This window comes from Crocodylus siamensis, chromosome 1 (genome assembly GCF_052110815.1).
Source record: "Crocodylus siamensis isolate JL-2025a chromosome 1, ASM5211081v1, whole genome shotgun sequence".
In the NCBI taxonomy this organism is placed as follows: Eukaryota; Metazoa; Chordata; order Crocodylia; family Crocodylidae; genus Crocodylus; species Crocodylus siamensis.
The window spans coordinates 239,613,032-239,634,735 of record NC_143395.1 but is presented as its reverse complement, the minus strand read 5'-3'; the positions used below and the strand labels follow the sequence as shown (position 1 = coordinate 239,634,735).

At 37.7% G+C, this 21,704-nt stretch overlaps 1 protein-coding gene across 2 annotated transcripts in view; it reads right to left on the bottom strand.

Annotated features, from left to right (window-relative positions):
• Positions 1-1,837: 1,837 nt before the first annotated feature.
• GBE1 (1,4-alpha-glucan branching enzyme 1) overlaps positions 1,838-21,704 on the bottom strand; it is a 313,525-nt gene continuing 293,658 nt past the window's right edge. The window contains exons 15-17 of one of the 2 annotated variants that reach the window (XM_090059712.1): positions 19,662-19,781; positions 17,613-17,675; positions 1,838-2,810 (exon numbers count right to left, since the gene is read on the bottom strand). In XM_090059712.1, the coding sequence (XP_089915838.1) occupies positions 2,754-2,810; positions 17,613-17,675; positions 19,662-19,781 (240 nt within the window). In that variant the 3' untranslated portion in view covers positions 1,838-2,753. The remainder of the gene's footprint in view (positions 2,811-17,612; positions 17,676-19,661; positions 19,782-21,704) is intronic. The other variant, XM_090059722.1, reaches the window with a different exon arrangement.

The window sequence follows — 21,704 nt, the reverse complement described above, 5'->3', positions numbered from 1 at the left end:
ACAGTCGTGTATTTGTTTCTCTTCATTTGTGGATCCATTTGCCCAAGAAGCCAAGCCTAATGAGACCAGGTGCCCACACCGGACACCAACAACACCTATATGGAAAGGGGTGGGATGTAGAGGAGGTGAAGCTCCACAGAAGACTTGCAGTTATTGGAACCCACAACATCTCCATAAACCTTGGATCATTGGGTACCACCTCCTGACAGCTATTTCAGTAACACCAAGTTGTAGCGGACGTGATATAGGAACAGAGGGAATTAGACTGTTCAATTTCAGTCACATTACTATTATGACTGAAATTGAACAGAGAAATCACATGAGATAAAAAATGTTAACAGACTAAGGTTGTAAAGTCAAGCACAAGGCAGCCAAGTGAACACTGTAAAGGCAACCTAACTATGCAACTTTATTCTTAATATTTTTTTAAATGTAATCGTCTATGTATTTTAAAAAATATATATTTATTAAATAATTGGAACAAACTACTTCTGATTTTTTTTTGTGACTTCTATAGTAAAATCTGATTTCAGACTGACAAATAATATCTAGTATTAGACTGTTACACTTATTTTTTATTTTTTTTTTTTACAGGAGTGATAAAACCACATGTGCATTTGTTTTATCCTTCCCATAGTTTATTTTAATGTATTATTACAGTTTCTACTTCACATCACATGTTTATTGCTTCTCTTGCAAAAAAGTTTGATAAGGGCAATTGCTTTGCATTATATTTTTGAACCATGGAACTTCAGCCCATAGTATCTACAGAACATATTAGCTGATCAATATAATGAAAATACAGCATATAATTACATTGCTTTTTACTTCACTACAGAGCTTACAATTTTAAAAACAATATTTTGTTTCAGCAGGTGCAACTCTTCAGTATATTGTTTAAAAGCAGCAGTATATATTTTAAAGAGTCTGTTACTGAATAACAAATGAAGTGGCAATGAAGGGGAAAAAAGAATTGTACCACTAAATAGCACTATTGCATAGGGCACTGTCTAATTCATCTATTACAAAAAGTACAATTAGACAAGTTGTGTGATCTTTCTGAACTCTTTTTAAAGTGAAATCATCAAAAGACTGTGCATCAAAGGACTATCAAAAGACTGTGCGTTTCCCATCATGTGATATTAGCCTGTCCAATTGACTCTTTACTTTTGGAACATATCCATGTTACAGATCCAAGAGAGTAAGTATAGTAATACTAAAAACCTTGCACAGGTTTTTAGTATTGGCATAAGTATTCTGCAGTTTATGTAACACTTTCTATAGAAGATAGCTAATTAGTAAAACTATGAATACCACCCCCCAAAAACAAACAACTAAACACAAAAACAACCTGTCATGGACATTTTTCCTTATGAATATTAAGTTAGAAAACAGAACTGTAATTTAGAATCAATTGTAAAGCTAAATAAAACCACATTTTAGAGCCAGTGCAAATTCATAGCTAGTATGTGTTTAAATTAGTATTGCAAAATAAGGTGTCTAATTCTTTGTCACCTTTTCAGAATAATATGTAGTTACAGTTTTCAAATATAAAGAACCTTATTCTTTACAAAAAAAATGACATTCAAGGAGCCACCTGAACACTTTTAGCCTGCACACCAAATTAGCTGGCTTGAATTTATCAAAAAGCTTAGTTTGATTACCAGCATATAAACACCCATATACATATGTATTGCTGATACTGTTTCTTCATGGTAAACAGAATTTTAAATGATAAAAAGTGCAACATCAACAGCAGAAGTGCTTGAAGTTCAATGGCAGCTTTTGGAAACAGTAAAATTAGTGGTTATGGAATCTTCAGGTTTATGCAAATATATGTAAAGAAAAGCTGTTTTTTCTTTCTCTCTCTCGTGTGTGTGTGTGTGTGTGTGCACGCGTGTGTACACACACTATGACTACTACTAAGTTTCTACACAGGGCTTTTCATTTGTAGATCTTAAAATGGTTTATAAAAGTTGGCAATATTCCCATTATTCAGATGCTAAGATGGAAGCACAGAGGTGAAGCGACTTGCCAAACCATGCAACAGATTACTGGTGGAGCTATAAACAGAACTCAGGTCACTGTAGTCTCAGCCTGTCTCCAAAGACCTCATTGTGAAATTTTCATTAAATAAAAATGGCAATGTATGCTATTTTCACTGGATTGTTCTCATCAGTGGTTTGACTGAAAAAAAAAAGTGATACCTGTAATGCCTGCGGAATGGACACCACAACATGGGGTGTCTCAAACATTTATGGCTGCATTTTCTCCAAGCTGAAGCTGTATTTTAACATATTGTTTACTCTTTGTCCTTACAAGAGATTGTGGTGTATAATGAATATCCGAATTCAATAACAAAATGACGAAGGATTAAAAGAAATTGCTGAAATCAGAGCAGTAATACACATGATAAAACATTATTCCTGAAAAAAACACCATTAACGACAGCTCAATTGAGAATGCCAGCTGCTCTAGAATGCTTTAAACTGTAATTCTGTAGTATCAGAACTATGAAGATGATTTTTTCTGTCTTTTGCATACAGTCTCCTTAAAATAGCTTTTAGTACTTGAGAGCTCTGTAATGATATGTAAATATTAATCCTATATTTGTATCACTTTAATATTACTATATTTAATTCCACAAAGCATCCATTGTACAAATTTCTGAGATATTCAGTGTTTGAGCAGCACAGTGTAGTTACTACATTATTTTAAACATCTTGCTTCTGTAGTGATGCCCATGGAGATCCTTAGTTTGGTATATCCAGGTTCTGAAGTACAATAGCCACTCTGCTTGGAATGTACACCTAATAAAAGAATAAGAACAAAAATAGTTTAATATAATATCAATTGCACCTGATATGGTTTTTCAGTAGCACTCAATAAATCACTATGTAAAAATGTGTATCATTGAGTCTTTAAAACTTGATAAAATGTGTTGCTGATGATGACTTATATTTAAAGGTAGAATTATCGATTGCCCTCTATGCTGCATCATACAAAGTAACCCAAACTGCACATTCATCACAGGTTTTCCGCTGTCCCTTAAACTTCTATGATGATAAATATGTACGTAATGACCACAAGAGGGCTCCATATGATTTACAATTGCCAGTTTAAGAAATTTGAGGCTATCTAGGTTGATAGGCTATACAGTGATAAATGACAAACTCTTATCACAGCATTTTAGCACTATTGTGTTGTGAATTAAAGCTGCCCTAAGGTCTATGTCGTCATTTTATGCAGGTAAATACAAGCAATGTGACATAATAATGAATTTTTTATTCTGTCTGACATCTGTAGAGCTTCAGCATCTGATCAAAAACAAAACAACCCTCCCTTTCTCTTCTCTCCAATGGTTACACTCAAAATAGATTCAAATTAATCATCAGTAAATTCAGATTAGCTTTCATTAAGGCATCATTACTGTTTAACCTTTTGACCCTATAATAGCAGACAAGTCTTCTTATTTGAAAAGATTTCCCAAATTTGTGACAATGTATTTTACATGACATTTCTTCCAAGCACAGATTAAATTCACAATCTGAGAACATGATCACTCTTCTACACACTGCTTACCAATTACTTGATATGTGATGCTGTATATATAGCCGAGCACAGTCAATCAAGTATGCTAAAACTCTTAATAAAAATGCAATTTTAAAAGGTAACATAGGACTGGAGATTATTGGCTTCATTTTGATAATTTCCTCATTAGACATTCTTCCTGCCTTATAAATGCCTAATTTTCTACTATTTTCAGCCAGGTTATCTCCAAGTTAGAGTCTGACAGCATGAACATCTTTCATAGTCTGCAACTGGAATAAAAGGTGTAGAGCAAACAGCTTTGGAAAAGAAGAAAAAAGGAAAAGAACAGCCGATCTCCATCGAACCAGACTACAGCATGTCCAATGCATCTCAGCTCCCACTAGTGAACATAATGATTTCCCCTAAGGTTTCAGTGATAAAAAACTCCTACAAATCTGCTCAGCTAAATAAAGTTGCTTAGAGTCAACTGACTCCCAGTCTATGGATAAAGGCAGGGTTTGAAAGATTGTTTTGTTGATTATGTTTTTGAATTCATGACTGTGGATTTAATGGGAGGGAAATAATTTCCCATTCCTCCCCTTCCCCCGCAATAACAACCACCACCACAAAAAGTCTGATGAATGGCATAAAATGATTATTCAGATGGATCCCATTAGAAATATTTTAGGCCACAGCCAGAATCAGCCATCGTACTTCTACTGACTTCCACTGGACTGCTGTCACTTTGAATCTGCTAAGGATCTGGCTACCAAGCACACCACTTAATTTCCACACCAAACGGAATGTTTAATAAAATCTTTAAGACACCAGTTTAGAGTTTACAAGACATGCCGCATTTAAAGTGTTTAGAACCACATCTTCCATTTATCAGAAGATATACAGCTCAATGCATCTCTGTATACCTAACTAGACTCTGTCCATATGATTCACTCCTCACTGAAAAGAACAATCTTTGGTCCATTATTCAATTATTTGGCCTCTGTGTTCAATCTGTTTAATACCAAATATGATGTTTCCATCTGTCACCTGTATAAGAAACAGTTCATACAGTTCACATACTATACTAAGTCTCCCAGAAAGAATGATCAGAAGTTTAATAAAATATTAAGAAATAAAACAATATCTACCATACACGTCTACCAATCCGAACCAAATTTTAAATTTAGCCCTATAGCACTTGACAGATATTACATCTCCTCACTTTGTCCAAAGCAAGCACAGTGCACCTTCCCAATCAAACACAAAGATTCTCTGGAAGGTATGTATTTAAAGTTTTCAGTCAGACTGCTCTCAAAGCAATCAGCTTCTGAATTAAGTATTTATCAGCTTGCAAAATTCCCAGTGAGCCCAACCAGGTACAAGCCATTAAAACAGAGAAGCCTTGAAATACAGTAATGACTGTTGATTGTCAAGAAATCTTTGTGTTCTTTCAGAAGGTGTTACAGTATTTTCCAGTCAAAGCCACCAACAACTGACTAGCAGAAGAAAATATATGGGAAAATTTGGAAAACTGAAGTCAAAATTATGGGCCTGTATTCTTGCTAATATCAGTGGGTATCTAGCATCTAGTTCTGTGCATATTGTATTCAGGGTTGTTGTTGTTGGTGGGGGTGGGGAAAGAAAGATCTGCCAACATTACCCTAACACAGTATGAACTGCTGTCTGGCATGAATTAGGGAAAACACTGGCATATTTAAACTTCAACTTCAGGATTTGCTTGGGGGCCATTTTGCTTATTGTGACTAGTGGGTTGTTAGATTCTTGTTCTGTTCCTGTATGGCCCTGTCCAAGATGGTTCAATGCTAAGTAGAGGGGACAGTGGTATACAACTATTTGTACACTACTGAAGCATTTCCTTATACCAGAGGTACCCTTTTAGAATGTTTTACAATCACTTTATGGTACTTTGGCAGCAGAAAATAGAATGCGATTCAATCTACAGAAAAAAGCATGGTAATAACCATCTGAAAACCTTCCCAGGAAACACATATTTATTAGCCTAATTTCTTTTTTAAGGAAAATACTCCTTCAGTGGAGGCATCTTCCCCTTTTTCAAAATTGAAACAGTTGCATCTCTTTTAAGACAATGATTAGAACGGTAGCGTATGCGAATATTGACACAATGCTCTCTGACCCCTTGTTAGCACTAAGTATGCCTTTCAATTTCAAGTCAGCTCAAAGAATCCAGCCAAAGCCATATATACTTTCATTAAGCAGAAGCTTGACCCAGCACAATCTCAATTCTGCCCGACATACAAGGAAACATTATTAATCGTTCTGCAACTGGATCTCATGTTGTTGAATGTCTGCTTTCCACCCATCATTCTCAGCTTTTTGGACTTTGCAACAGGCAACAAAGGGTGACTTCTGGTATTGAGATACCAACCAAAATAAGTTGCCAAGTTAAGGAAAATGCATTAAAATGAGTCATTCCTGCCTGTGAGTCCATTCCCTGTAGTTCTATTCAACAACTCATCAGTTTTCATTAAATGCAACATTTTATCTGTTCCCCAAGCAAGTCCTGTGCTTAGATGAAATGAGCACATAGATGAAGAACAGCTGGCTGAAGTTATACTCAGCTAAGACAGAGACCATGCCAGCTGACAGAGAGAAAAGCTTTGAGCAGCTTGCTCTCACAGTGCGGTCTTCTTTGGTTGAAGATGTTCTTGTAACTGTTCAATTTTGTCTGCAGTTTGTAAGGGCTCCTAAATTCCTTGCTGACACTAACATTTTACGTTGGACCTTCTAGGAGTATTATAATAATAATAATAATAATAATAATAATTTCTACCTTTTCTAATTGACCAGATGATTGTAATGCATCCAGGCAATTCGTTACTTATTTTCAGACATTCTTTATCTGTTCCTAGAGCAACTACTGAAAATGCAATATTTGGGTATGAAGCTATCATTCCTTAGGAAAATCCAACTTACAGAGAACGCAGTAACACATTTCAGCTACATAGTTCATCTTGAGAATATAAAATCTCCTCTCTACTATTCTCTGCAATGGCATCCCTTAGAATCTATGAGATAATAAAATATATAATAGTCTATGGAATAGAATATAAAAGTTGAATTTCAGATCTGTCCTCCTCTTCAAGATGCTCAATAGTCCTAAGCCCATATGTGAGAAAGATCAAACTCCATGAAGAATGCCATAGTTGAAAACACTATTCTTTGAATAAATGGAGCTATCAATGGCAGGATTTAAGGTCATCTTTGCATGTGATGGGAATTTTTGGGTATGGAACAAAAGCTAGCACATACAAGAACCATCTTAAACCTCACTCAATTCAATGTTAATGAAAGACCTTTGCTTTGCCTAGGATGTGATAAAATAGCATTAGTAGCTCTATGGAAGATTTCCCATTGATCAGTACAAAAGGCATCCATTCTCATTTTATTTTTCTTTTGAAACAGCAGACACAAATAATTTGAAAAACCTCACAAGACCTTCCTTTGCAGAGAAAATGAGCGAATACCTTCAAGTGACAAATGTTAGTTCCATCACCTATTGTGTCTTAAAATTTAGCTCAGGTGCTGCAATGGGGGCCAATAAGTACCTGAGTAGATGAGAGTTTTGAAAGAGGGCCATGCTTTCAACCAACTAGTTTTCATTTAACCTCACCTCTTGCAAATGGTCAGTTTTGAAACAAACACAAATTCTTGAGCCCACCGCAGTTTTGCCAAGTCAGAATCAGGGTTCAACTCATTTTGATACATTAATAGTCAGAGACTTAAATTATGAAAAGTCAGAGCAACTTGCATAAGTGTATATATAAACATTTTGGTTTCTTGATTTGTTGCTATACTTGCTTCTTTTCTTGCGCTTTTCTACAGTCCCACCAGCTGTGGAATTCAGCTGTCTATAATTCAGCTGAGTTTTTAATAGAATTTTGCAAGAAATGGAATGCTAACTCGTATTTTGCCTGAGGGTGAGTATACTTTCCTCTGGGTAGCATGATATAAGGCCCTTAAAATTCATTATTGATAGGAATCATCTACATTATACTCATATGAACACATTCCATTATATATACAATATATTTTTAATCTACTCAGTTTTAACTCCACACAGGATAGTCTATATCTAGTCACGTGAAAACATGTCTTAATACTTGACAGTAACTGTAGCTTAAATAAATCTCATTTTGAATTAGGTTTCACTATACAGTCTGTGCTTCATATAAGTGGACAATTCCAGAGATTTTTTTTTTTTTAATTTAGAGCCTTCTGACAATTCATATGAGAAATATCCATTAAGAAAGACTCCATGCCTTCTAGTATATTAGGAATGTGTGTGCAATAGGATCTAATATTAACTAAAACCCAAAGAAACAGAAATAGATACTACTGCTATGCATGTTTCTGTTGTCATTTGCCATTATTATCTCCAAAGACTGTAACTAATATAGCTTACATTTCTATTCAGATATTTTTATACTTGCTCTGCATTTTAGTATTTTTTTGAAATTCATTTGGGCTCAACTTTAAAAAAGCTAATTCTTATCACTCTTTAAAATTGGTTAGTGCTGAATGCTTGAAATGCCATTGTGAGAGTTTGGAGAATATGTCTACATCTAATGATAAATTCCATTTGATTTCAGAAATACTATTTACATGTGTAATGATAGATGGTTACACTTTCTATTTTGTGGCAGAAAACAGATGGTATCTGGGAAACTGAAACAGAGCCTTGAACCTTGAATACCTTAACCCTGATGAGACAACATGAGCTGCCAGCTGATCCATTTGACTTAGGCTAGAAATAGACAACACATCAAATGAAGTGGATTAGCTGTTCCAGGATGTGTCCTGGAACAGCTGATGTTTCACTGGGCAAAACACAAGATGCCGCATGTGATGTTCACAGGTGATGTTCTCCTGGGGTTTGAAGGTCAATGCTGTGCATCCCAGAAATTCCTGTGCAGAGTCAGGCCCTTCAAGCTTAAACAGTGTCTGCCTGGCTTTCACTTTTCACACAGATGCACCCTGGAAAATCTTGGGGCACATGTCTACAAGTGGGAAAGTCAGGGTTTCCATGCTTAGAGCTGCACCCCCCAGAGATCCTGTGAATAGCTCTCTAAGGGCAGGAAAGCCAGGGTCTATACTTGCAGAGGAACAGCCTGGGGAACTTGGGGCAAGTCTTGGCAAGTGTGAAATCCTGGCTTTCCCCACTTACAGATGTGTGCCTCAGGGCATCTCTCTGTAGGAGGGGAAATCTGGGTGGTAGGCCTGTGTGAAGCGGCAAGTATTTCATTTGGATTCGGCCGATTTGGAGGGACAGCGATTCAACTCAGTGATTCGAGCCACTGTCCCAATTCAATTCAGCCAATTTGGTTTTGTAGATTTGGCCATATGCTACAATGGGGAAATCACTAAAATACCTGTAATTTTGTCATTTTTTGCTGATTTGGATGAAAATAGCAGGGAAGTTAGCCCCTTCTGAGGGCATGAAGCCTGCCAAGTTTCAAGGAGATAGGTGGAGGTGTTTCTGCGAAAGTGCCCCTCCAATCGTTGAAAGCAAAACCCATATCACTTGTGTGTGTCAAAGGGTGTAGGTTGTAGCCGTGTTGGTCTAAGGATATAGGCAGACAAGGTTCTTTGGGTAAATATGATATATTTTATTAGACCAACTGAATAGTTGGAGAAATATATTTTAGCAAGCTTTCAGGTTTAAAACCCCTCTGTCAGGCTGAGGAAGCATCTGCAGTTGGTGTGCACTCCTCCTGGATGAAATGAATAGTAAAGAAGCCAAAGTCTGGGCTGCAGGTAAGTAAGCCAGCCAGTGAAAATGTGAATTGAGTCATCGGGGGTGAGAGAGGCTGTAAGGGAGTGTGTGTGGGGGGGAGATGGATGTAACAGGTAGAAGTGGAGAGGTACCTGGGGAGTCAGATGCCTATAAACTTCACTTCATAAATCTAATCGAGGGTGTGTCTATGGTGGCGGGGGAGGGAGGAAGAACTTGCAGCTTTCCCACCCCTGCCAGAAGACCTGGCACCGGCCTTTCCAGCACGCTTTGTAATGCTTAGTGTGCTGCAAAATGCGTATGTGTCTGTAATATATGCTGTGCTTTCCTTCAGTGCACAGTGATGACACACTGTCCAGGAAAACACAGAATAAGAGAGAGACCAGCTACCAAGAGACTAAATAGCAGGCCAGAGCCTTTCAGACACCGCTGGTCCAGGAGACAGCTCACAAAAGGCACAGATCACTTCAGACACAGCCTTATATGTTGTTTCCAAGTCCACCGGCCAGAGCATTGTGATTGGAAGGGAACTCAGGGAAAGATTACAGTCACTGGCCAGCTACAAATATTATCAGAGCAGTCTTCCCCCCCACCCCCGCCTCCACTCCCCTCTTCTCAGTCTCTGTTTCCTGCATGTCTGCCTTCCAAATCTCCAAGTCTTTATGAATCTTCTCTGAATTGATTCAGAGGCTCCCAAATTGATTCAAACCTCTTACTAGGTCTCCCGAATCGATTTGAATTTGGAGATTTGGTTGCCGAATTGGGCCAATCTCCTCTGAATCAAATCAGCTGCCAAAGCTTTGCACAGCACCTATTGGGAAGGTGTTTCTAGGGCTTAAGGGGCCCAAAGCTGAGCACCCTAGGAATTCTTGTGCAGGATCAGGCCACCCTCAGTCCCCCAGAGCACCTGACTGGGTAGTTGGAAAGCGTGAGCAGCTCAAGGCTACCTGGACTGTCTCCTTAGAAAGTGAATAAACATTCACCACTAAATAGCAACACAATTAATATCATCTTTGTCACGGCCACAAATCTGGGGCATTTATGATACAGCAAGGAGCATGGCCATCTGTTTGCTTGGCTTTTGTGCCACCATAACAATTTTTATGGAGGCACAAAGGCAACATCTGTTTTCACCCTCAATGACCCTCTGATAGCCATGGGCTGAAGTAGAGAAAATTTTCATTGAAAAAGAGAAGCTGGGGAACATGTCACTAACTGATTTTAGAAAAAGCCTGCCCTTTGCACCAGACAGGGAGAGATCACCACAAAAAACAATGCACTTAAAGAGCATGCTAGAATGATACGGTTTTCTTTCAGAAGCACAACTCTTTGTAATGCTGTGGTCTTTTAAAAGAGATGTTGTCTCCAAAGAGGTGAAAACTAGAGAGAGTGTATCTGGACACTGCTTAAACCTGGGTGAGCACTGGGTGGAGAGCAGGTCCAAGAGTATGTTCATTATAGCAGACAGGGTGGAACTTTCCAAACCTGCCATGTTCACAATATGGAATAACCCTAACCCTTCTCCTCCCTCTTCTAGGGAGATAGGAACTAATAATAAAAGATGACACTGTGAGGTAGAGTTACACTGAGGAACAGTGAGCCTATGACAGGGCTATGAGAAAATGTGATCTTTGAACTTTGCATCATTAAATCTATAAAAGATTAAATTTCACGAGTTGTATCCACCTTGGGGATTACAGAGAAAATGGAGATACCAGATATATAGATTATAATCAAATAGATAAAAATCGCAATTTTTGCCCAATCTTGTCCAAGATTTCTGTATTACTCACCTTTTGAGACTAAACATTTTGGGGAAGGGATATTTTTATCATATATTTTAAAAACATAAAAAGTTTCTATTTCAATCTAGTCTGGGACTTCTGAATAAGAACATATTTTATGTTACATTAATATCTATTATCATTATTCTGATGTCTACCAGCATATTTGTATTTCTGTAGGTAGAGTGGATCCATTCATGTAAATAGCCTCAGGAAAAGCTGCCATTACCGGTATTGTATTTGTCTAGTACAAGATGAGGGGGAAAAGCTCCTTGTCTTACATTTACAGACAAGTAAACCCCATTAAATATGATGTCTATCATTAAACTGCCAAAAACAGTACAGGCACCCTTTCTTTCTCATAACCTATGATTTCTATTTTTTCAGCAGCCTTAAAATGTCTGGCAAACATCACCAAACAGGGCTCCAAACAGTTTACCCAGATCCCTTTTGCCCCTTCTCAGCCTGTTGCATATGTGTGGTTCTGCCCTCAATGAGGTGAGGCCAGACCAGGTTGCCTTGCACCTCATCTGCATATACATTTTTGGAGGATACAAATACTCATGACAAGAACACCTGCCTCCAGTCACGCATGGGGGAGCTAATTAGCACATGGAGCCCTAAAGAGTATTGTGTAGGGGTGCACCAATATTAACATTATCGGTCTGTTTAAAGATGACTGAAGAGTGCAATCCATTCTCTGCAAGTTTTTCCACAGCCTTGATAGGTGGTACCTTGGGAGGGAGGGGAAGGTGGGGGAGCTATTGGTCATGATGTTGCATGCTTTGTTTCCTTCTCTGCTGTTTCTCGACTTCCTGAGCAAGATGGTTCTCTCTGAAGTGGACTGTAGTCTGATGTATGGTGCAGCACCATTGAGACCTGTTACCAGCCAGCACAGAGTTCCCAGGTTGTAAGCTTGATGCTGCCCTTCTTAAGATATGCTTTCAGGGTGTCCTTGTAGTACTTCCTCTGTTGTCTGTGCGTCCACTTACCATGACTGAGTTGAGAGAAGAGGACTGGCTGTGGGAGACGAGTGTTAGCCAACCGCACACAATAGCCAGCCCAGCAGAGTTGATATTTCATGATCTTTGCCTCAATGTTGCTTATATTAGCTGCAGAGAGGATGCTGGCTCTGGTCTTCCCATCTAATGGGAAGGATCTTTCTGAGGCAACGCTGGTGGAACCATTCTAGGTACTTAAGATGGCTTCAATATCTACATTTCTCCATATCAAACAACATCAGGTTAAGCGCTCCATCTGGGGAGAAATAATCTACAACACACTTACAGGCTCAGCAGTGCTACACTTGCCAGCACCACAACTGAATGAGACCTGGGTGTCATGATAGACAACAAAATGAACATGAACCACCAATGCAATGCCATAGTTGACAGAGCTAATCAAACACTGGCCTGAATCCCTTAACTTCTATGAAACTATATGTCACCCACATCTTACACCTGTAGGAGTATGGGGATAACCACTGCATTGTAGACCAAGATCTTAGTTTCCATTTGCCAGTTTTGGTCAACAAAGACACGGCAGATAAACTTTCCAAACGATATGCTGGTACAGTGAACTGTATGTTTGATTTCTACATCAAGACTGACTAACTGGGAGAGGTGGCTGCCAAGGTATGGGAAATGCTTGATGTTCTCCAGGGGTCCTCCATCAATGGCTATTTGTGGGGGAAGGAAGGGTAGCTTGTACTGGGCCTGGCTGACGAAGCACCTTGGTCTTCCCAATATTAAAAAAAAAAAAAAAAAAGTCCCAGGCTATGATAGACACCTGAAAAAAGGTCAAGGGTGGACTGTGGATTGGTCTCAGTGTATGTGAAGATAACACTCATCAGTGTACTGAAGGTAGGTGATGCCAGTCTTGGTAACTTTGATTTTACTGTGGAGGCACCATGGCTTGAAAATCTACTTCATACTCAACCCCAATTTCAGGAGGAAGGCGGTCACAGATGAGAATCAAAATCACAGCAAGATAAATGGAGAAAAGGGTTGGGGTGATGACACAGTCCCACTTGACACCATTACAGATGGTACATGGGTCTGTCTCTGATCCACTGCAAAGGACTGTGTGGTGGTCATACTGGAGGGTTAATTTTGCCAACTTCAGAATGCAATTCTCTTCTGATGGATAAGTGCTAGGATTTCCTCATTACTCTTGTCAACCCAATTTGGTGACAGTAAGAGGCATATCCAATTGATTAGGTGCATGACTTGTGAATAATGTTCTTAAGTTCCTTCCTATGTTCCTGGATGTCCTTGATGTTGTCAGGTAGGTCAGGCAGCCTCTCAATAAGGCATTGCTGAAGAGCCTTGTATCTAGCTTGGTCTTGGAGTGCCTTGATGTTAAATCTCTTCCGCATTCCTTTCAATTGTTTACAGTGTCGTGGCGCAAGCTGCATGTCCCTGATTGATCTGACTAAATGGTGATCCATTCAGCAGTCATCTGGACTCAAGTGATATCAACATTGGTATGATCACAGGCTCTCACCTCAAGTATGCCTGTTCTGCCATTGGGGTCTTTAGGAGTTTGGACCATGCTTAGTCTGGGACCTTGCCTCAGATCTGTTCATCAGGGGAGACCTTACCAGAAGTATAAGCCTCCAGATGACATGGCTCTGAGGGTCATTGGAACACACAAGCCTCTCCACCATGACTAGATGGAGAGGACCATACATCTATACTACTCTTAGCTGGCACTGATACTGTACTGAAAACAGAATTAACCATCAGTGATTGAAGAGCTGAATAAGTTTTATTTATGCACATGATTTTTTTTTTTGTAATCTCAAATATATTTTAAGTAACATTTTGTAAGATAGTAAATGGCAGATGGTCCTGGGTATAACTATAAACTAACTGGTGGCAACATGGTGGAGCTACTCATGGCAGGGTAGCTCCTATAAAATATCACAATGTTTCAATCTCCAGAGTAAGGCAAGTACAGGCACTTCAAAACCTTAGCCCCCACTGCCTTGGTTGGAGAAAGGCTAAGGGGACATTACCCTGACAGAAACATGCCCTTGCTAGGCATTAGGCAGTCAACAGCAATTCTTATCTTCTGCTCTCTGGCAGAAGCTATAACCATTGAGGCACTGAACTTCTGAACTCAGTTTGGCTTTTGCACTCTATCTCAGTGGTTTAAGAAGGGGGGATGGTAGGCCCTGGGCAGCCCCCACTCCTCCATACTTTTGCCTAGACATACATGTTGAAGGTCAATCAGATTAATCAGGCACCTGACTAAATCTTTTACACATACAACATGATTTATGGTTGCTTACTAAAATGGGAGAAAAATGAAGTTTGTTTCCCATTTGTTCCATAATTTACAGCTATAAATGATATAATAAATGAATGTGCAGAAACTCACTTTTCAGAATTGTCTCAGTTCATTTAGCTAAAGTAACTTCCAAGTATTGTATAAACGCCAACAAACTCTCCTTATGCCTGAAGAAGGGTGTTTGTGCCAAAAAGCTTGCAAAGAACAATTTTCCCAACGATTTATTTGGTCCAATACAAGATATCGCATCAGCCCAAAGAACCTTTTCTGCCCATGTCCTTAGACCAGCACAGCTACAACCAATAACTCTTAAACCCAAATTGCTTGATTATTCTTCAGTGTTATTTATTTAAAATTGTGAATTTTTGGAAAGCATGGCAAGCACACTGTTTTCAAAGTCATTCTACACTGTTTTGCTTTCCTTCAGAAGTCAAATAATCTATGTACAAGAGTGAATAAAATTTAGAAAGCCTCAATAATCAGGTACACAACAGGAGGTAAAATATCAAAACAGCTTGCTGGTATTAAAGATTTATCCCATTCCCCTTTAAATCAGTTAATTTTCTAACTACAAAGCTTCTTCACCATAATCTTTATGCGCAGGGGGTGGAAAGGGGGAGAAACAGTCAGTTAAAGCCTACATCAGACCCTTAAAAGTCAATACACAAATCCTTCTCATGGAAGTTATTCAAATCACTATATTCAAAGCTTAGGATCTCCAAGCACATTTCAGGCTACAAGAGTGCTTTTGTCTATCAATTGTCTCTAGGGTGCAGAAAACTGCATGCTAATATTGAGTATTATAAGTCTGGAAACAAGGTGAAAAGCATCAATAAGGATTTTCTTAACAGCAATTCACATTCAGTTTTATTTAAATAAAACATAGTCAGATACCTTAAATAAGCTGGTATAGGATGCTTTAATGTATCTGGGTCATTGCATAAAAGAAATTGACTAGTTCCTTTCAAAGTATTTGTTTCAAGATATTTTTGGCACAACTTAAGAAAATGAGCTCAAGTTTTAGTGACATAATTATATTCTTTTATTAATTTTAAAGAATTATTTTGCCAACTACTTATCAGAAGGGTCAGTACTCCTGTAGATAATTTACTGAACATAGACTACAGCCCATTACATTACTCTGGACAAAAATGCTGGCAAAATATCTACATTTAGAAATTTATATAAGCTTCTATAGTGATATTAGGTAACTACCACGTACAATAGCTTAGTGGCCACTGTTGATGCTCTGAAGTAGGGAAGAGCTGTTAACAGAAGTACATGGTGAAATATAGAACTTGTTTTGTAATGTAAGGTCCAATATTCTCTTGTATGCAGGAAGATTGCTAAGGAAAGCCTTAAACAGTCAAAAGATTTACTGTTCTCTTATTCCATTTTATAAAACAGCTTCCATTAAAAGTCCCATTTCCTGACTGCAATTAATTTGAGTAACCAAACTAATGATAGACATTGTTTTAAAATACCTTTCCCATTAATGTTCTATTTTTGTTTCTTTTGAAATGCCAAAGTCACCCATACATGCATTACCAGCTGATAAGTTCCATGTCTCCTTTGCAAGTAAAGGAATATCAGGTATATTTAACATAACTGGAAATACAACTAATTTGAACTAGCAGGAACTTTAATTACATCTCCATTCCCCTTGACCAGACCATTTTAAAACAAATGGGTGAAACACACAAACAGATTTATAACACCTTTGAAATTAGTCCATTAGGGAAGAAGTCACGGGATAAGGTACTGTCAAAGATTAGCAACCATGTAATAGAAAATAAAAATACTAGTAGGCCAGTTTACATCATGGCAAACACTTAAACAATGGGAAGTTACATACGGTTACATTCTAGAATTATGTTTAATTTATTTACCAATCAGCCAGAAATAGGGATGAGTAGCAAAAAGGCAAAATTAGCAAGCTATAATCAAGGTTAGATAAGGTTTTATAAATGAGTTCTCAATGGTTTTGAAACCTAGCCTTTACAGTTATCACAAACAGCTACCTGTGCTCACATATCATCAACTTGCTTGTATTCTGCTGATGACCAAAGTTAAACTCTAACTCTAAGGGTACATGCAAACTTTTACCACACCTGATTTATGATCAGGCAGCTTTGTTTAACCCATGTGATAGTAGATCGGGAGCAGCTTGTGTACACATTTGATAGTGCTAGGAGTTATGCCAGAAACCCCATCTCAGTAACCTGGTGAAGAAAGGGGCAGGCAGGATCAGAGCAGTGACTAACTTCTTCACAGGGAAGCTGGTTGGGCAGGGGTGGAGGAGAGGGTGGAAGCTGTCCATCTAGTGGTGGGGAGTTGGGGGGCTAAAATGGTTTGGTTGGGGCTGGAGGGGTAGGAAGAATGCAGCCCCAGGCTGGGACAAAAAACTGGGCTTTTCCAGCCCTGGGACTGCAGATATTCGGTAGATTAGGCTAACCCACTCCTCATCTAACTTAGTACACCTTCTCAGGTGAAGTAATTTAGATTGGGTGAAAAATGGCTGGCCTAATTTAACCTCCCTGAACATCAGTACAAATTGGCACTTAGATTAACTTAACCCTAGTTAGGCCCATATAAATCTAACTTCTCAATGTATCTAATAGGCCTTATGTTGTAGATGTCATTTTTCATAATAAAATTACGTTCTTTAGAGTGACATAGTCCACATTATTTCCCATTTTAAATTAGATACCCATATTGGTGTAATCTTGCATGGTTATTACTACATATGATTTTGTATATGATTTTATTCTTTTGTATAGGGTTCTGAGCACCTTTGGCAGATAGGATTTTAGGCTTTTTAAAGCTTCTGGATGTAACTTTACTTAATGAGTGCATATCATAATAAAACGATTTCTTATAACTGAGAATAATTCAGATTTTTAAAATAAGGAAATTTTAGTTCAAAAGGACAAGCTAATTTAATATTATTTAAAAAAAATGTTTCAACTTTAAATGCTGGCTAAAAGAGATTTAGCTACACAACTTTGATTAGTTTTAATGGAAGCTGTAAGGTCAAATTATCTAGTTAGATTTGAAAAATCTCAAGTAATATCTAATAGTCCTCAAACAAAGAGAAATGATTAACTAAAATTGGGATCTTAACTGGTATTGTAAAGGCTTCACCGTAAAATAGTTATGGAAGGTGCTAACATTTTGTCTCATCATTTTTAGCATCATTTCCCCCACCATGGTTACTGGTGCCACTGTACCTGTAGGTGGTTTAGAAAGCATCTTCTGGGCTTGCCATCAAAGCTGGTCTGTGAATTGGCTCTCTGGGAGATACAAGAAAGCAATGTGACCCACACTCTCTGGTTTTCTATTGACACAGAAGTGCCATTGCCATGCCAGAGCTTGTGCTGTAAGAATATATTAGCCGTTTTGCTTATTGGCATGTCACATGCTTTATCTTCCACATGCTCATACCAGATTTCACCTTTGTATGTTACATTAAGCTATTTTTTTTCAATTTGCTGTATTTGTCATCTGCATGTAGTAGTTAAATTCCAAGTTGAGATTAACAAGACTCACAATTGTTATTTTAGTAGTAAAGCAGCAGAACGTTAATTTTCACCAAGATAATAGATTGGACTAGGATGAAGCTAGGATTTCCGGAACACTATTGGACCTTGAGGGAGGCCATCTCAATCTTCACTTTCCCCTATCTGTAAAATGAGTGTAAATACTTACCTGCACCATAAAAACCCTGGGATGCTTAGATATTTAAAAAAAAAAAAAAAGAAAAAAAGCTGATGCAAGGTCCCTAGAAAGTCATCTTCTTTTTCTGTAATGAAATGTACTTTAATAATGTTGATAGCCTGAAAAAATATACAAAATCTCCTCACTCTCATCAATGTATAAAATCAATTTTTTTTGTTTAAGTAAGGTCCCAAGAGATGACTCTGGGGACTGAAGTCCTCCCATTTAACTGTGGAAGGCATATGGCACAAGCAGAAACATTGTTGTCACTCTCAGTGATGCACTGTAGCCTACTACATAGTAATAGTAAAATATAACCTATTGTATATAGATATGGTACAAACTTTCTCACCCAGATAAACCCACACAGTTCAGTACTGACCCACTTGGCTCACTTTGGAAGCAGAAAGTAAAAAACGTCTGTATAATTTTCAAATCTTAGCTTATGTGAAGTCTACATGCAAGAATGCCAGCTCTGTTGGTATTTTTGGTGATGTAAACAGTTTTCAACTACAAATCTGGCTTAGACCAAATCACTACATACATGATACTTAAGAGTGAATCTATATTAATAAATTATACATTATATATTATGTATATTATAATATCATTAGTAGATTAATCCATCTATAATACACATATGTGTATACATAGATGTAAATAAAAGAACAGAGGCATGGTGATATACTTCCCAAATGTCTTTGCAAGATAAGGAGAGAGAAACTTCTTGTAAATACATAATTTTCTATATTCCAGTGTTTATGGATTTGCTCGGAAAAAATGAGGGGAAGGATGAAACTATGTGTACACAGTAGCTTCTACAGTGTTAACACAAACATGCAGGTTATTAAGAAAATGAAAATGAAGCAAATGAATGATAATATTAATTGTGGCACAAGTCAAATGCATGATAAAATGGTTTCATGCATGTTTCTCTGCAAATAATCTTTATAGCATCATAAGTTTGTCTTATGATGGTGCATGCAACTTAAAAATGTAAAAAAAAAAAATATTTGCATTCAAGTCATAAAACCAATCAGATCATCACCAATAACCTTTAATTTCAGTTGGTGTCTTCATGCAAAGGGCATTTTTGAAAAACATTCCAAGTACATACTGAAACACATCTCGAGTTCTTTTCAGCCAATGACAAATACTTCAAAATTACTTTGAATGTTATATGACTTTAAAAGTTAGTTATCTACAGTAAAAGTTGTGTTATCCAGCACTTTACTATCTGGAATGCTCTATTAACTGGCATCTGTCATAGACGGCAATACATCTTGCTGTGCGCTTCTCATAGATCTGTTGTTTATGGAAGCTTCAAGATGCTGCTGAGAGGTGTTGTTAGCGGCAAGTTTCATTTGTAAACATCCGCCATTGTGATCGCGTTGTGCTTGGGCTGCATCACGACTTCACTGCTGAATATCTCACCCATACTGCAACTATGGCTAAGTATAACTCTCAGATAATTGTCATATTTGATTAACTGGCACCCTCCATTCCCCATGGATGCTAGATAACAGAGCTTTTACTGCACTAGAAAGAAAAATCTTACTTACCAAAAGTGAATTAGGTTGATAATTATGTGGATACTGTTCAGTAAAGTATTCTGTGCCGTGATCCAGTCTTTGATGGCCTCCGTATTCTGGTGCATCAGAATCCAGGACAATTTTATACTTGAAATATTTATTAAGGAATGATTACAGATTTTTGTTAAATTCACAAAAATACTAGAAGTCATTTCAAACCAAATTAGTCCATTTCTAAATGGGTGTAAAAACTGTTCTCAGAACAGAAATTTGGATGGAGTGGGAAAAGATATTTGGTCATACCCCAGATGTTCACAGTTTGTACCCAGAAAGGAAAGTTTGTTACCAAGCTATTGTAGGTATAAAATAAGAGAGAGTCTGATCAGATGGGATAATCTGATAATAATGAAAAATGATGAACAGATTTGGTAAAAAGTGATTATTACAAGTTTTTCCTGAGGCCTAATATGGAAATCTATTTGGGTATTTAGCTGAGACAAAAAGCAATAAAGCATTGCTTTTTCTAAGTTTTCACTTAACAATATAAACAATAATTTCTCTTCCCACCCAACAACCAAATCCAACCAAACAACATCAGTAATATGATCATATTTACTCAAATAAGAAAATAAGTTATTAGTAAGGTGTAATATTTGAGAGAGAAACTGAAGGAAGGAATATTATATGAAGGCATTTTACAGCATCTGACAGGCAAATGCATTTGCTTTCCCTTCTTTGTGCAGAGATGTGGTTAGTGTTCTTAGTTTGAAGTCAGGTAGGTATAGGGCAGGGTGTACCTTAGGATATGGACATATGTCCATTTGGAGTTGTTTCAAAGGAGCTGCAGCTATTATATTTTATTTTCTTCATGTTGACAAGCTGGGAATAATACAAATTTAGCAAAATTTGTCCATCTTTAAAACTGGATCAGGTGCTGTTAAAAGTGGAATGGTTTTGTTACATTGGTATTGTTTTCTGCTTGTCCATACATAACGATTAGAACATAACAGCTGGTGCTCTTCTGAACCAGCTCCAAATGTACATATGCCTATACCTGTAGAGACTAAATTGATCAGGAAGGCACGAGCATTCACAGGTGGATAGCTGACATTTATAGCATCTGATGAAGTAGGCTATTTCCTATAAAAAGTTAATCTCCCTCTGAACCAGTTACTCTCTAAGGTGCAACCCTGCCCTACTTTCTGCTAATTTTATTTTTATTTTTGCATAAAATAAAAGGTCATCCAGTTGAAAGAAAACAATTGAAATCTGTACCTGCAATTCTTACTAAGAGTAGCAAGGAAAAACAAAATCAATAGAAGTTAATTTAGTTATCCTAATGCAAGACAGCACACATTTACCTGATGTAATGGTGTGGCTGAAGTGATCAAAGGGAGCATGCTGTGCACCTTCAGATTCAGAGTAACTGACACCATTTTTAGTTCTGGTTATATAGTGAGACACTATATAGACACTATTTTTAGTTCTGGTTATTTAGTTCCCATTATAGTGAGACGGTATGGATGGGCTAACCTGCCAATTAGGCACAGGCAACCTTCCATGTGCCACCACACCACAACTAAGCAATATAGCATTGTTCACATCTGCTAAGGGGAAAAGCTAATTAACTGGCCAGGGGTTGGACAGAGGCTACTTCCTGACCTGAAGACAGGATAATTATGTTTCTATAGCAGCAGGCAACATTTGCTGCATCATCTCAGTTGACATAGCAGGATATTCAAAATCTGTAATGAAACCTCATTTCAGGGAGTCCTAGGATGCTGGGATACAACCTTTAGGAAACTAGTATAGCTGGTTGCTTTATGTTATTATTACATAGCATCACCAATGAGAAAAATTAAAGTTGTTTAGATGACTGATTACACTGTATATTTTTATACCTTCACATACTTGGATTCCATTTAAGTATCACTACTCTTGAATTTCCTTCTTTGTACAGTTTGGTTTTTGGATACCAGCAACATACTTTAACATTCTGCCCCCTCCCCCGCTCCCCAACAGAAGCATATCTGAAGTCTTTCACAAACTTTCAACCTCACCTTTAATTTTCTT